At 39.0% G+C, this 13534-nt stretch overlaps 1 protein-coding gene across 2 annotated transcripts in view; it reads left to right on the forward strand.

The window, feature by feature from the left end:
* The window catches only part of mthfd1l (methylenetetrahydrofolate dehydrogenase (NADP+ dependent) 1 like), a 59054-nt gene that overhangs the window by 9181 nt on the left and 36339 nt on the right, over window positions 1–13534 (forward strand). For both annotated transcript variants that reach the window (XM_026194394.1, XM_026194393.1), the window contains exons 2-17: window positions 929–1013; window positions 1272–1322; window positions 1428–1481; window positions 2151–2275; window positions 2759–2859; window positions 4429–4565; window positions 5089–5200; window positions 5433–5500; window positions 5607–5704; window positions 5847–6020; window positions 6288–6424; window positions 6866–6912; window positions 7512–7619; window positions 7932–8006; window positions 8662–8764; window positions 11532–11608. In XM_026194394.1, the coding sequence (XP_026050179.1) occupies window positions 1290–1322; window positions 1428–1481; window positions 2151–2275; window positions 2759–2859; window positions 4429–4565; window positions 5089–5200; window positions 5433–5500; window positions 5607–5704; window positions 5847–6020; window positions 6288–6424; window positions 6866–6912; window positions 7512–7619; window positions 7932–8006; window positions 8662–8764; window positions 11532–11608 (1449 nt within the window). In that variant the 5' untranslated portion in view covers window positions 929–1013; window positions 1272–1289. The remainder of the gene's footprint in view (window positions 1–928; window positions 1014–1271; window positions 1323–1427; window positions 1482–2150; window positions 2276–2758; window positions 2860–4428; window positions 4566–5088; window positions 5201–5432; window positions 5501–5606; window positions 5705–5846; window positions 6021–6287; window positions 6425–6865; window positions 6913–7511; window positions 7620–7931; window positions 8007–8661; window positions 8765–11531; window positions 11609–13534) is intronic.

Genomic DNA, 13534 nt, shown 5'->3' on the forward strand with positions numbered 1-13534 from the left:
ACACTTGTATTGAGTGTGAAGAAAATTAGCAAAAAGGATTTATTCAGTTAAAGTTTAACTTTAAAGTTTTGGACTTTTAACGTATTTGTTAACGTATTTGTAAACATTTTCCCCGCCCGCCCGCATATTGCCGCATGCGCACTGAAAACGACCATGGGTTGTTCCATACCACAAATTCTGGTATCAATCCGATACCAAGTAAATGTAGGGCCAATATTGCATATACCAATACTGATACCGATACATTTAACTTTTAAAGGCATCTTATGTAGGGGAGAGCAGTGGTCAACAATTTATTAATGTTGATCCAATACCAATATAAGCTCTGGTTTCGATACTATTGATATTTGGATTACTACTACTCTACTCCACAGAGCCTGATGCATAATTCATTAGGAAAATTCCTGCAAATAGACAAAAAGTGATGGCTTGATAGGTCCTAAGCAATACTTATCTCACATATTTCACAAGCTAGTCTGTGAATTAAAGTAAACACAGCACCTGACTGCTTCCCACCTTCTCATCAGCTCCATAGTTTGCTGCAGACATTGCTTGAAAATTTAGTTACACCATGTGCTGCTTTCAGTGTTTCAGCACATGTATGTGTACTATCTGTACTTTCTCAGTGTTCATGTGTTCGATTGTTCGTTCTCTTCTGAGCCGCCTCCTCGCATTTCATCTGATTTCTTGTTGCATTGCACTGAATTCTCAAAGCCACTGTAGTTATAAACCCCCCATAGTTATGCTGCTTCTTTACCTTGCAGCATTCAGCACCTTGAGATGGTTTTTGTTGTGAATTGGTGCTATATAAATGAACATATTTGAACTTAATTATGTATTATCTACTTTCCTGATGGGGGTGTTTTATCCTGCGTGTACCCATTAATAGGTTAATGGGTATTTCTAACCAGGTTGTCTTCTCTTGTAGGAAAGTGGTTCAGAGCACCAGAGAAGCAATTGTGACTCTGCAGAAAAGAAACCCAGCAATTCAACCCTTGTTAGCCATTCTACAGGTACTGTAAGGGAATACTGTTAAAGAACAAAAAAATGAGTGCAAATACACCGTCTTATTTTGTAGTAAGCAGTCTTACGGTAAGTGTTGTTAATGCTTAGAAAAAGCGTAGCCTAAACATTTGATGCTAGAAGTCTCCTAATTTGCTTTAATCTTCTCCTGACCTTGAGGGTATCTGTTTCTACTGAAGTTTCATCTTAGCTTTTCCATATTATCAGGGTTCTGTGCGTTGTTTCAGTGTGCTCATTTTATCTCAAAGGCAGGTGAAGACGACAGCATGCTGGAGATCAATAAGAAAATGGCAGTAAAGGTAATCCACGCCACCACTTCTCCTTTTTCTGACTTCTCTTCTTCAGCTTGGCCATTTTGTTCTTTTGTAATGTCTACAAAAGATCTCCTATCTCCTCGTCCGCAGATTGGTTTGAACATCACTCAGATTTGTCTGGTAAAGGAGTGCAGTGAAGATGATGTAAGTCGATGTGACTCACAAGTTAATTTTCCCCTTAATAGAGAACTCTTCCTCCCCCCTCAAAGTTTAGTAAGTCACTACATGATTACCGTTCTCATGTTTGTGCAGCATGTGATTATGGTGCCTGTGTGTTCAGGTCTTCAGTATTTCCAGTTTATTCTTCATTTATCATCTAAGTTTATCATCAGGTTTTATCCTACCTAGTGATATTTTCCAGCATTATGTAACTGAGATTTGGGGAACCTTCTTGGCTCTTCATTCAGCTGGAGCCTGCCACTTGAACCATGTAGACAGAAGGAATTCATGGGAATAGCTTAGACATTTGACCTGACAGTGGATGATCTATGTGTGCCATGCCTGGCCTTAGGAGAACTCAGCTGCTCTACTTTTACACATTATCTCGTCCCCCTTTCTCCTGTTTTTCACCTCCTCAGGGATTTCCACTACCACTTTCCCTGTGCTCATTAGGTAGTGCTGCTTTGTTAGATTTTGAAGGTGCATGTGCTGTTTGTTTCTCTCTTGACTTTTTTGTAGACTACCACATAAAGTACCTGATTGTATTTGGTATATCTTCAATATTTTCACACTTGTTTCGTCTGCTATTTTTTCACTACATTTCTCAGATGTGTGTCACTGATTGTTATTTGTTCTCTTTATGTATGCATGTAGATTGTAGAGGAGTTGCTGAAGTTGAATGATGACCCCAAAGTGCATGGTATCTACCTTCACCTCCCCCCAGCTTCAATCACCAGTCGGGTCCTCAACACCTTAAAACCCGAGAAGGACATCGAAGGGTAAAAACCTGCAGGGGCATAAATATTCAGTCATTTATTTTATAAGTTCTATAAATGTAAAAATGTATGTAAGGTTGTTATTCCAATTTAAAATAAATGAATTAACTCACTGTGCGTGTCCTATTGACCCAAATCAGAAAGGACTGCTCACAATTAAGACGTTTGTGCCCAGTGTGTTGAGTGATGAGAAAATTAGCAGGGGACCCTTCTTAATCACAATAAATTGATCGGATCTGGTTCAGTTAAGGATAGATTATCCAGAGGAAAAGTATATATGTTCCTGATGATTAATGGAAAACTTTTTTAACCTAATCCTGATGAAAACTATATATCCTCATATGTTACTTGCTAGTACTGTGCTGTGTCTTTAACATTTATTATGTGTGATTGTGTTATCCATTGCACTTTATTAGTCTGTTACGGCCTGTAAAACTGGATGGTTAAATAAAAAAATGAAATTTTTATGTTTTTCTCTTGTTGCAGCATATCAGACTTGAATATGGGCCGTCTGATACGAGGAGACCTGAGTAAAGGCTTTGTACCTCCTTTAGCTAGTGCTGTTTTGGATCTGCTGGAGAACCATGGTGAGTTTCTGCTGAAGGAAACTGAAGGTTTTCCTCTTTTTACACAGTGTTCACACAGCACACAGGAAACATGTCAGAAGTGAGACGTTAAGTCTCCTGTGAGATTTTAATTTTAAAACTGAGTTGATACTTTAGAAACCAATTATATGCCTGACTTTCTGCCATCCTTAACTGCATTGTGCAGGTTTATGCCCCTTGTGCCAGAAATAGAGTAGGAGCATATTTTTAGCCAGTGAGAAAAATCATCACTTTTGAGAAAGTCAGTGTTCTGATTAAGTGCATTTGTATTGGTGTGTGTAACCAATCGACTGTATAAAATTACAGTTTATATAAACAGTTGACCCAAAAGTGTCAGAGTGAATGAAAAAGAAATTAAATGCAGCCAGTGTGCTTGAAATATTTTCACATTTCTGTTCAGTTCAATTGAATTTTATTTTTACAGCGCCAAATCACAACAACAGTCGCCTCAAGGCGCTTTATATTGTAAGAAAAGTGTCTGGACTTCTTTAAGTTTCCTTGAAGATGTTTCACCTCTTATTCCAGAAGCTAAACTAAGACTGAGAACCTTCACAGACATATATTTACATCATAAGGTAGACCCTACAATATTACATACAGAGAAAAACCTAATAATCATATGACCCTTTATGAGCAAGCACCTTGGTGACAGTGGAAAGGAAAAACTTGCTTTTAACAGGAAGAAACCTCCAGTAGAACCAGCCTCAGGGAGGAGCGGCCATCTGCTGCGACCGGTTGGGGTGAGAGAATGAGGACAGAGATTTATAACAAGTATGATATAATGCAGAGAGGTCTCAAAGTGATTCTCACTGTGCTCTGACTGGATGATATATAAACACTAGAAATTAAATTAGATATACTAATAAATGTGACAGATGTTTCTCTTTTTTAAATTTACTGTAAAATACATCAGTATCCTTTACTGTTAACTACTGAGATCTGATACCTAACAGGAAAAGATACCATTGCTGTGGTTATTGTAAAGACAACTGTGACTTTAGAAAATATCTTCCAATTTATTATTTAAAAAAATACAATGAAAACATGAGCAAGAAAAATATCAACAAATATGTGAACACGTAATGTACTTGAGTCCAAATGACTATATTATAAAAAGGCGAAGGAAAGACATTGAATTTGGTAAGATTTGACCATATTTCTGGGATGTTTCTTTTTAATTTAAAATGCTGGTAATTTACTGAACAGGGGATCTGTGCATATGAGATACAGACTTAGATCATTTTGGTTGAAGGCACACTTCAGGGTTTAGATATTTTCAGTACTTCTGATATAACTACTAAAGATTTCCAAGCTCTTTAATAAAAACGTTGAACATTTCTGTGTAGAATGTTATAAGCTAAAGGTACATTTAAAAAAAAAAAAAAAATCTGGTTTAAGATTTTTTAGATTGTTATTTTTTTATATTTTGCCTTTATTTAATAGTTTGGCTTCAGATATATTTAAATGGGGAGCCTGACAGGGAGTCCATGGACAGACTCGGCTGCTGGGAGCATTTCCACTCGTGAATGATCATTTTAAACATCCCTACAGATACTCCTTTGGAAGGAAAAACTGTGTTGCTGGTTGGTGGAGAGGGTCCCCTTCAGCTGGCTGTGCAGTGCCTGATTGAACGAAGTGGAATGGTCACTCTGAAGAGTCACTGGAGCTCCAAAAGCCTGCAGGCACAGGTGTGACAGGGTGTACTCACATTAGATGATCTGCATTGTGCCTTAGAAGCTACCTATGTCAAAATCACTGTCCTAAGTAATGAATTAATGTATAAGGAGTGCCAGCTCCTTAATCAGAAGTTAACCAGAAGTTGTTCCAATGAATCCTTAAAATGCATAAAAAATTTTTCTCCAAAACAGAGAGGGAGAGCTTGAGAGAGAAGAGTTGTAGACTAAGGCCCACTGCGGGTGAGGGTGTCCAATTTAAGAACCAGTTCAGTTTACTAAACATTCAGTATGTACAATTGTGGTTTGAAGTTTGTATACACACATGGGTTTAAATCTCATGTCGGGCTTGTGTAGTGTTAGTTGCTGGCCACACAGAGACAGTATTCTCATTTTACAGCAGCTCACTGGAGCAGTTTTGCTAATGGGAAGATGCTGAAAGACATTTTTCTGCAGAGGTTCTTTTAGGTCATTAATATTTCATTATTTTAATTATCATTTTAATTTCTTCTTCTTTAATAATTCTCCATTTTCCCAGGTTATGCAGGCTGATGCTGTGGTCCTGCTAGATGTTGGAAATATGTATGTTCCACCCACCTGGATTAGACCAGGGGCTGCTATCATTTACTGTAAGCCAGCTCTGGAGAAAGGTATTGCATTATATGTTGTGTTTCCAATTAACTTGTGCTATAATGAACATGAAATGATTTTAAAGCCCTCCATTGCAGAGACACTTTTTAAAGTTATTGTTTAAAAATGAATAGAAATCAGTGAAACTGCAGTTTCAGATGCACTGGTTTGCTTCCACTATCACATGCTTTTTGTTGTTGTATGGATTTGTGTACTTATTGTGTTCATTAATCCTGTTGTCGTTTGTTTTAGATGAAAATGCTTTTGGATTGTCTTCAAAATCTGGATTAGAAAGCCTCACAGCAGCTTACAGAACACAGGTATATATATTCCCATGTGACTCCTCTCTTTGGCTTACTATATTCTTCCTTACTTATTCGTTAGCTTTCTCTGTCCTTCTCTTTTCTTTTCTTTTTTGTCCATTAGAATGTTGTCCGGAGTTGCAGTCGGTGGCTCAAGGGTCAGGAATACAGACCCTGGCATCTGCGCAGCCTCAAACTGCAGCCCTTAACTCCTGTACCAAGGTATAGACCACTGTGTGGTGAACACTGGAATTTAACTTCATTAATCTTACCCGGATTCTTGTATACCTCATTTTAATGCTATTTGAATAAGATGTGGTGCGTAGAGCCATTATCCATATAGTCTATATGTTTTCTCTGTCAGTGATTTAGAGATATCCAGAGCTCAGATACCAAAACCAGTAGATCAGCTGGCTGAAGAGATTGGTTTGCTACCAGAAGAGCTAGAAGCCTATGGGAGGAGCAAAGCTAAGGTTCGACTCTCTGTGTTGGAACGCCTCCAGTCACAGCCTAATGGCAAATATATTCTGGTTGCCGGGTGAGTGACTGACCAAATCCTCTCTTATTCTTTCTCCTGCTTCATAATAATAATAATAATAATAATAATAATAATAATAATAATAATAATAATAATAATAATAATAATAATAATAATAAAGTTTATTTGAATAGTACAAAATTACCATTACAAAGAAAATACATAGGTCCTAGTATAGAACCCTGAGGGACTCCACAGTACAGGGTCATATTGTGCACACCAGAAAAAGTGATATTTGAAAATCTTCTGTATTCTCTCTTTGTTCAGTATAACTCCCACCCCACTGGGCGAAGGTAAAAGCACAGTGACTGTTGGTCTGGTCCAGGCGTTGTCCGCCCATCTTAGGCTCAACTCTTTTGCCTGTCTCCGTCAGCCATCCCAGGGACCAACTTTTGGAGTTAAAGGTCAGCAATGAATACTTGGGTCTTTATGCTAACTGTACTTGGCTTATCTTCTCTGAAAGATATGCTGTCATCTCTCTGTGCTCCTTTGCATTCCTTCATCTGGATACTTTTTTTTTTTACTTTACTGTTGGTCATTCCAAACTATTTTCTCCAAAAACAATGAGTGTTTTCTCTAAAATCCTGTTTTGTAAGAAAACGTTGATAGAATAGTGTATTTTCACATTGGAACCAATGTTTAATGTTTCAAATTGTGAATATTTCTACTGAATACATTCAGTGACATTTGGACAAGTTTAGCTATCTTTGTCAGTGTGAGGTCAGCTCTACATTTTGTTCTCGGGTGGAGCAGTTCATTTAAAGTCCAACACTCAGCACTGTTTCTTTGTGTGTCCTCGTCCTGTTGCCTGCCTCTCACAGTGTTTCCTCTCCTCCTTTGCCTAGGGGGAGCTGCAGGAGGTGGGTATGCCCAGGTCATCCCTATGGAGGAGGTAAGACACACAGACAGGCTCAGAGTGTTCCCTAGCAGGACAAACGCAGGCTTCAAAGACCTGAGGCATGCAAAGACTCACAGTAGTTTGCACAAAAAGACACACAAGCATACATTCATGACCCCAGAGCTGTGACTACAAGCACAGTCCATAAAGACACACAGAACGAGGGGTTAAGCCCCAGCCTTGTAGGCTACAATAAGGCCAACTACTTTTCTCATTCTCTCAATTCACCCTTTTTCTTTACGCCTCCTTCTTTTAGGCGCACTAAAAAAAAAAAAATTTGTATGTCTTGAGATCAAAGGGCTTGTGTCAAACTGTGAGAAAATGTGTCATAATATATTTAAAGACTCAAGGGACAAAATCCAAGCCATGAGAAGATTGCTTTAGTTGAACCCACATTTATCATCTGCTACCAAATGCTGTGGGTGCAGCCCACTGACCCCCATTGTTAGCGGGTTTTTTCTCCCTAGGGGCCATTCAATCAATCTTACAGAGTGTACACTTCTGCAGTAGCATGTTGATGTCTCGCCTGTAATCCTTTCATCTCTCACTGGGTTCTTTTTTTTTTTTTCTGCTATTTTTTAAAATCTTCTCAGTTCAACCTTCATTTGACTGGTGACATTCATGCCATCACAGCTGCCAATAACCTGGTGGCAGCAGCCATCGATGCCAGGATGCTCCACGAAGCGACGCAGTCAGACAAGGTGGCTGTGCGAAAAGATATCATACAGCAACTCTAGTTTAAAAAATGCGTGTGTAATATAATGACAGTATGGATTCCTTTTGCTCTCAGTCATGTTTGCGATTTGCTGTAGATTTATTGTAGTCGGTGACTGTAAATTATTCTGTGGTAACTTTTTAAGTATTTGATTTATTTCTGTAATCCTGCTTTTCATGCACATAATGCTATCTCGTTATCTAAATTCCAGCTTAACAAAAGTCCTTTCCTCCTGTAAGGACCGGTTAAATGTACTTTAAATAATAGTATTGTTTTTCTTGTTTTCTTTACCACCAAGGCCCTTTTCAATAGATTAGTCCCTTCTGTGAATGGAGTCAGAAAATTCTCACCCATCCAGATCTCCAGGCTGCAAGTAAGTTTAAATACTACAGCTCCATAATCACACGTGATGTCCATGATCACACGTGAACTAACTAACTAAGGGTTGTGACTGGGGTGTTCATGAAAAGTTGTCGTCGTTGTTGTTGTTTTTTGTCCACTAGGGGGCCTCTGTGAATCCATCTTAAATTTTCAATCTTACCCTTCACATTGGCTGCTTTACCAAACATTTCTTTATGCCAGATAAAACTCCTTGTTTGTAGAAGAAAGAGTAATTCAGTCTTCATGTAATGCTGATGAAGAATGTCTAATATTTAGTCCTAACAGATAAAATATGCATGGCAGATGTTACTGATCCAGGAGATGAAGGTTTGAACATGTGTACAGTTTATGTCCTGTTGCAGGAAAGTCCAGGTTTAGAGAAAAAGACTATGAAATTAGCCTTAATTGATGAAGGGAGAGATAAAGATTTTTAAAAGGCTTTTTTTTAAGCAGAAAACTCCAACTAAACCTGATCTTGACAGTGAGTTAATAATTTCCTGGTTATTTAGTCTGGATTTGTTTCCTATACATGAATGATACCTCCCACCTATTACGGTGGACATAGCAGGCTTCTTTCATGTTAAATAAAATCTAAACAACATCAGAAACATGTGGAACAAAATCTTGTTGTCTGTCTCAATTTCCAGCGCCTTGGCATCAGGAAAACAGATCCTGCATCACTCACACCTGAAGAAATCAACGCGTTCGTACGTCTTGATCTTGACCCCTCAAAAATCACCTGGCAGAGAGGTATCTTTATAAACAGACACATTCTCTGTGTGTGCTTTTTTTTTAAGGGGGGGTTGTAACTGTACCGCAAGCATGGCTGATTCAAGCTGTTTTCACACTAACTGTGTCGGGAGACTCAAACAGAGATGTTGTCCAACTCAAATGCAGCACCCAGCAGGAGAAATACTCCTTAGGCAAGAATTTTAGGCGAAGATACCGCCTGTGTAGAGCTGCGTATGCACCAGACAATTACCAGCAGCTTTTTTTTTCCACATGAGCACAGTTTAATCAGTTAGACTAAAATGGAACTTTTAATGTCTCTCTCTAACTAAGCTGGATCTTTGTGTTCTCGCATATAATGGGAAACATCTTAACACTGAGCAATTACGCTTAAATGTATAATGGGATAACTGAGTTAGCACTGGTTCAAATCTTCTGGTCAGCTGGGGCTTTTCTGTGTGATGCTTACATGTTGACAAAGACATGTATGTTAGGTCAATTGGTGGCTCTGAATTAAAGATAAATGTGAGCTATTTAAAGTGTATGAAATAAAAGTGCTGCATGCATGTGTGGTTAAGCATGGCTTGTATTTTTAAATAGTTTTTAAGTGCTCATTAAGAGTAGAAAAACAACTGTTACATGTAAATTTTGCAGCTTTATCTACAACTGCATTAGGTTTGTCACTCAGAAAAAGTATTGCTTTACATTACTTGGCTGCTCCAAGGAGAAAGTCATTTGTTGCGCTACTTTTTACATTACCTATGCACAAATTGGTAATATGGCCTAAGATGCATAATTACCAGCAAGCGGTCCCACACCACATATCACTGTGCTAATGAGGGGCACTTCACAGTGATGCTACTGTCCTAAGTCCAAATGCTCATCAGTGCAGTTGTTACCTGTTGGACATCAGGTTGTGGCTTCTTGTCCAGGCTTGGCATACATTCAGCTTAAATCTGCCTGTGCAGATCCTTGGTACAAGTTGTCATGTTAGCATCAGTTGTTTCTGGCCTGTCCCTGCTAATAAACTGAAAATAGCTGATGTGCAGGAAAAAAGGAAAATTTGATTGATTCATTTATTTTTTTTTACATTTATAACAGAAATGGGCAACTGGTTCAGGGGGTTGGGAAGCTCATCTTGTAACCGGAAGGTTACCGGTTTGATCCCCTGCTCTGTCTGTCTTGGTCGTTGTGTCCTTGGGCAAGACACTTCACCTACTGGCTACTGGTGTTGGCCAGAGGGGCCGATGGGGCGATATGGCAGCCTCGCTTCTGTCAGTCTGCCCCAGGGCAGCTGTGGCTACAACTGTAGCTGCCTCCACCAGTGTGTGAATGTGAGAGTGAATGAATAGTGGCATTGTAAAACGCTTTGAGGGTCTCGAAAAGCGCTATATAAATGCAATCTATTATTATTATTATTATTATTATTATTATTATTATTATTACTATTAAAAGTGCTAAGTGTATGTAATACAGGTAATGGCATAAGTAACATAATTCTTTGCTAAGCAGCATTATTGCGATTACTGAATCTCCGATAGTGTTGTTGCAGAGAAAAACGTAATTACAGGAACATGTTACTAAACCCTACACCGATCTCCAAATGCTTATGCAGTCAAGTGGTTTTTATAGCAGCGGCGGTGTAAAGCACGCAATCTTAATCTGGCCAAATGTGAACAACACCGCAGCAGAGATGCCTTATATTTCAAACTGGTGCAAAGGGGCTGCTTCAGAACACCAGTCTGATTGTCTGCGGTCGGATGTACTCGCAGTCAAAAAGCAATATCATGACTATCACACAAATCTAATTATCATAAAAAATGTCTGACAAACATCTCATGCTCTGCAATGTAAGTGTCTTATTGGGCCGTTCCTGAGGAATGTCACATGCAGTCTTGAAATAGAAGGTAATTTCCTTTCTTATATAATGAATACAAAACTGGCTTCATATTAAATTAATGTAAAGTGTCAGACCATCAGTCACAAGATTATAAACGTGGGTACGGTAGCTGTGGAATTAGTTACAGCAGTGATAGCTGGGTTCGTTTAAAGTTGCCTGTGAGACAGCCGGCCAGGTGTTGCTTTGACCGACGTGGTATTTTACTCTGTCGGCTTCGGGGTCACTCATCATAAACAAACTCTGGAGATTAAAAACAGGTTCAGCACCCAGTGTGACTTTGTTTCATGTGTTCACGGGACTTATTCTTGCTTAACTTTTTTCCTAAACTTGTTTTTTTTAATGGACACACTTTCCTTTTTTCATGAAAGGGAATGTTCTTTCATTCTACAAAACCAACACAGGAATAATGTCTCCTAAAATGATTTCCTGGCTGAGCGCAGTGAATTTCTAACCGCATTATCAGAAAGTAGCCTTAAGTGCTGAGTGAGGAAACCTTCATTAGCTAATCCATTTTAAGATAAACACATGTTATGGGGTAGTATTTATAAACGTGTAAAGATGAATTTTTACAGTGTGTCAGGCTAACGCTGTAAAAACATACATTTTCCTTGTGGCTCAGGTATCAGATCAATTAATCACAGTTTATGGGCTCTTACAGTCACGTAGTCCTGTTGTTGTTTTTTTGTGTGTTTTCTTTAAAGAAAAGTGCTTTTTAATCTAATCTAACATGAAATTAATCAGAAATGTGAATAATGTTTTTCTGTGGCATATTGTTTCACATAAGGCAACTGCACCATGTCAAAAGGTGAATGTTTCATGGTCAGAGTTATAGATTATATAACAAGGTTTGCCCAAAAAAAATGTTTCTTTTTGTCTTTTTTTTTCCAGTTGTTGATACAAATGACCGTTTTTTGAGGAAGATCACCGTCGGACAGGCAAGCTCTGAGAAAGGACAGATCAGAGAGGTATGGCATTATAGTGGAATAAAAGTGGAAAAGCATTCCATTTACCTAACAAACAATTTTGGGAAGTTGGAAAATTAAAGTGATTTAGCTTTAGTCTTTGTTAAATTGGTACAGTGTGTTATCACAACCTGCCTGACGAGGCTGTAATGGACGTGTTTATTAAGACTTTTGACGTCTACAAGAATGTGAGCCAACTTTTTTCAAGGGTTTTTATTGTAATGCCTATACTGTTTTCCTTACCTCCAGCTTATTCCCTCCATACAACAATACTAAAATAGACTAACAAATAAAAGCTCTACTAAAATTAAACTGAGCTGAGCAAATCCACTCTCAAAACAAAATGAGACCAAATTAAAACAAGAGTAACAATGTAAAATATGTTGAATATACTAAAGTATAATAACTGTGGTATGAATCACTCAGGCTGTGAAAATTATGATTCTTTAAAATAACAAACAAACCATGTTGCATACTTTTCACCCTGGATTTGTGTAATTTGTTCATTTAAACAGAAAACTTCACATGAACTTACTTTATAATGAAGAACAATGGTGCAGCAGTTTATTTACATTGTAAAGATGTAGCTGGTGGGGCGTCGTCAAAGGAGCTTGCAAAGAAAAGCGTCTGGATTTCTTTAAGTTACTTGAAGACGTTTCACCTCTCATCCGAGAAGCTTCTTCAGTTCTAAGGTCAAATGGTGGAGAGTCCCAGATTTAAACCTAGTGGGAGTAACCCCCCACAGAGGGACAAAAGGACCCCCTGATGATCCTCTAATTGCCTGAGCCAAGGTGTGAAACTGGGTGTGGGTCCCAATCAGCCAGAGTTTTGGGTGAGTTCATTGTGAAACCTGGCCCCACCTTATCATGCGAATTCCTGAGATCAGATGGCCCAGGATGTGAGTGGGCGTTAAGGCGTCTGGGAAGGGATCTCAAAAATGGATTATAGATGGCAGAGAGTTGGTGTCGTAAACCCCCGCCTCTGTTCAAAGATGGTCGCTCACAGTGGACATAGATGGCTTCTTTCACTCCTCTTTCAAACCATCTGTCCTCTCTGTCCAAAATGTGAACATTGGCATCCTCGAAAGAGTGTCCTTTTTTTTTTTTAGATCCCTTCCCAGACGCCTTAACGCCCACTCACATCCTGGGCCATCTGATCTCAGGAATTCGCATGATAAGGTGGGGCCAGGTTTCACAATGAACTCACCCGAAACTCTGGCTGATTGGGACCCACACCCAGTTTCACACCTTGGCTCAGGCGATTAGAGGATCATCAGGGGGTCCTTTTGTCCCTCTGTGGGGGGTTACTCCCACTAGGTTTATATCTGGGACTCTCCACCATTTGACCTTAGAACTGAAGAAGCTTCTCGGATGAGAGGTGAAACGTCTTCAAGTAACTTAAAGAAGTCCAGACGCTTTTCTTTGCAAGCTCCTTTGACTACGATGACCTGGATGACTGAGAACCTTCACAGACCTGGTGGAGCGTCATATTACTATTAACATGGCCTGGCCTCGGATATCTCTGTTTTATTTTTTGCTTTTTAATATAGCAAAACCATGACTAAAATCTTTCTCATGCATGTCCACTCTGATACACTCCCCTCTGCACATGCTCCTCTGTTCATGATACAGCCCAGATGTAATCAGCCCCCTCCACCACCACCATACATCTGTAGTAATGGCAGCTAAATGAAATTCTCTAAATAAACATTTCACGTCAGTGGGAAGCTAGCAGGCCTAAGTGAAAGCAAATGTTTAGAGAATCCACACTCACACACGTACACACCTAGAATAGTCTCTAAGCTAGTTCACCATATGGTTATATTTATGATCATTGGTAAATCCATTCTGTTTCCACTGCCCTGCACTTTCTCCAGTGCTGGTTATACTATAGCCCCTCGGGTTATTATCAGTGGGAGTAGGAATAGAA

This window comes from Astatotilapia calliptera, chromosome 15 (assembly GCF_900246225.1).
Source record: "Astatotilapia calliptera chromosome 15, fAstCal1.2, whole genome shotgun sequence".
NCBI lineage: Eukaryota > Metazoa > Chordata > Actinopteri > Cichliformes > Cichlidae > Astatotilapia > Astatotilapia calliptera.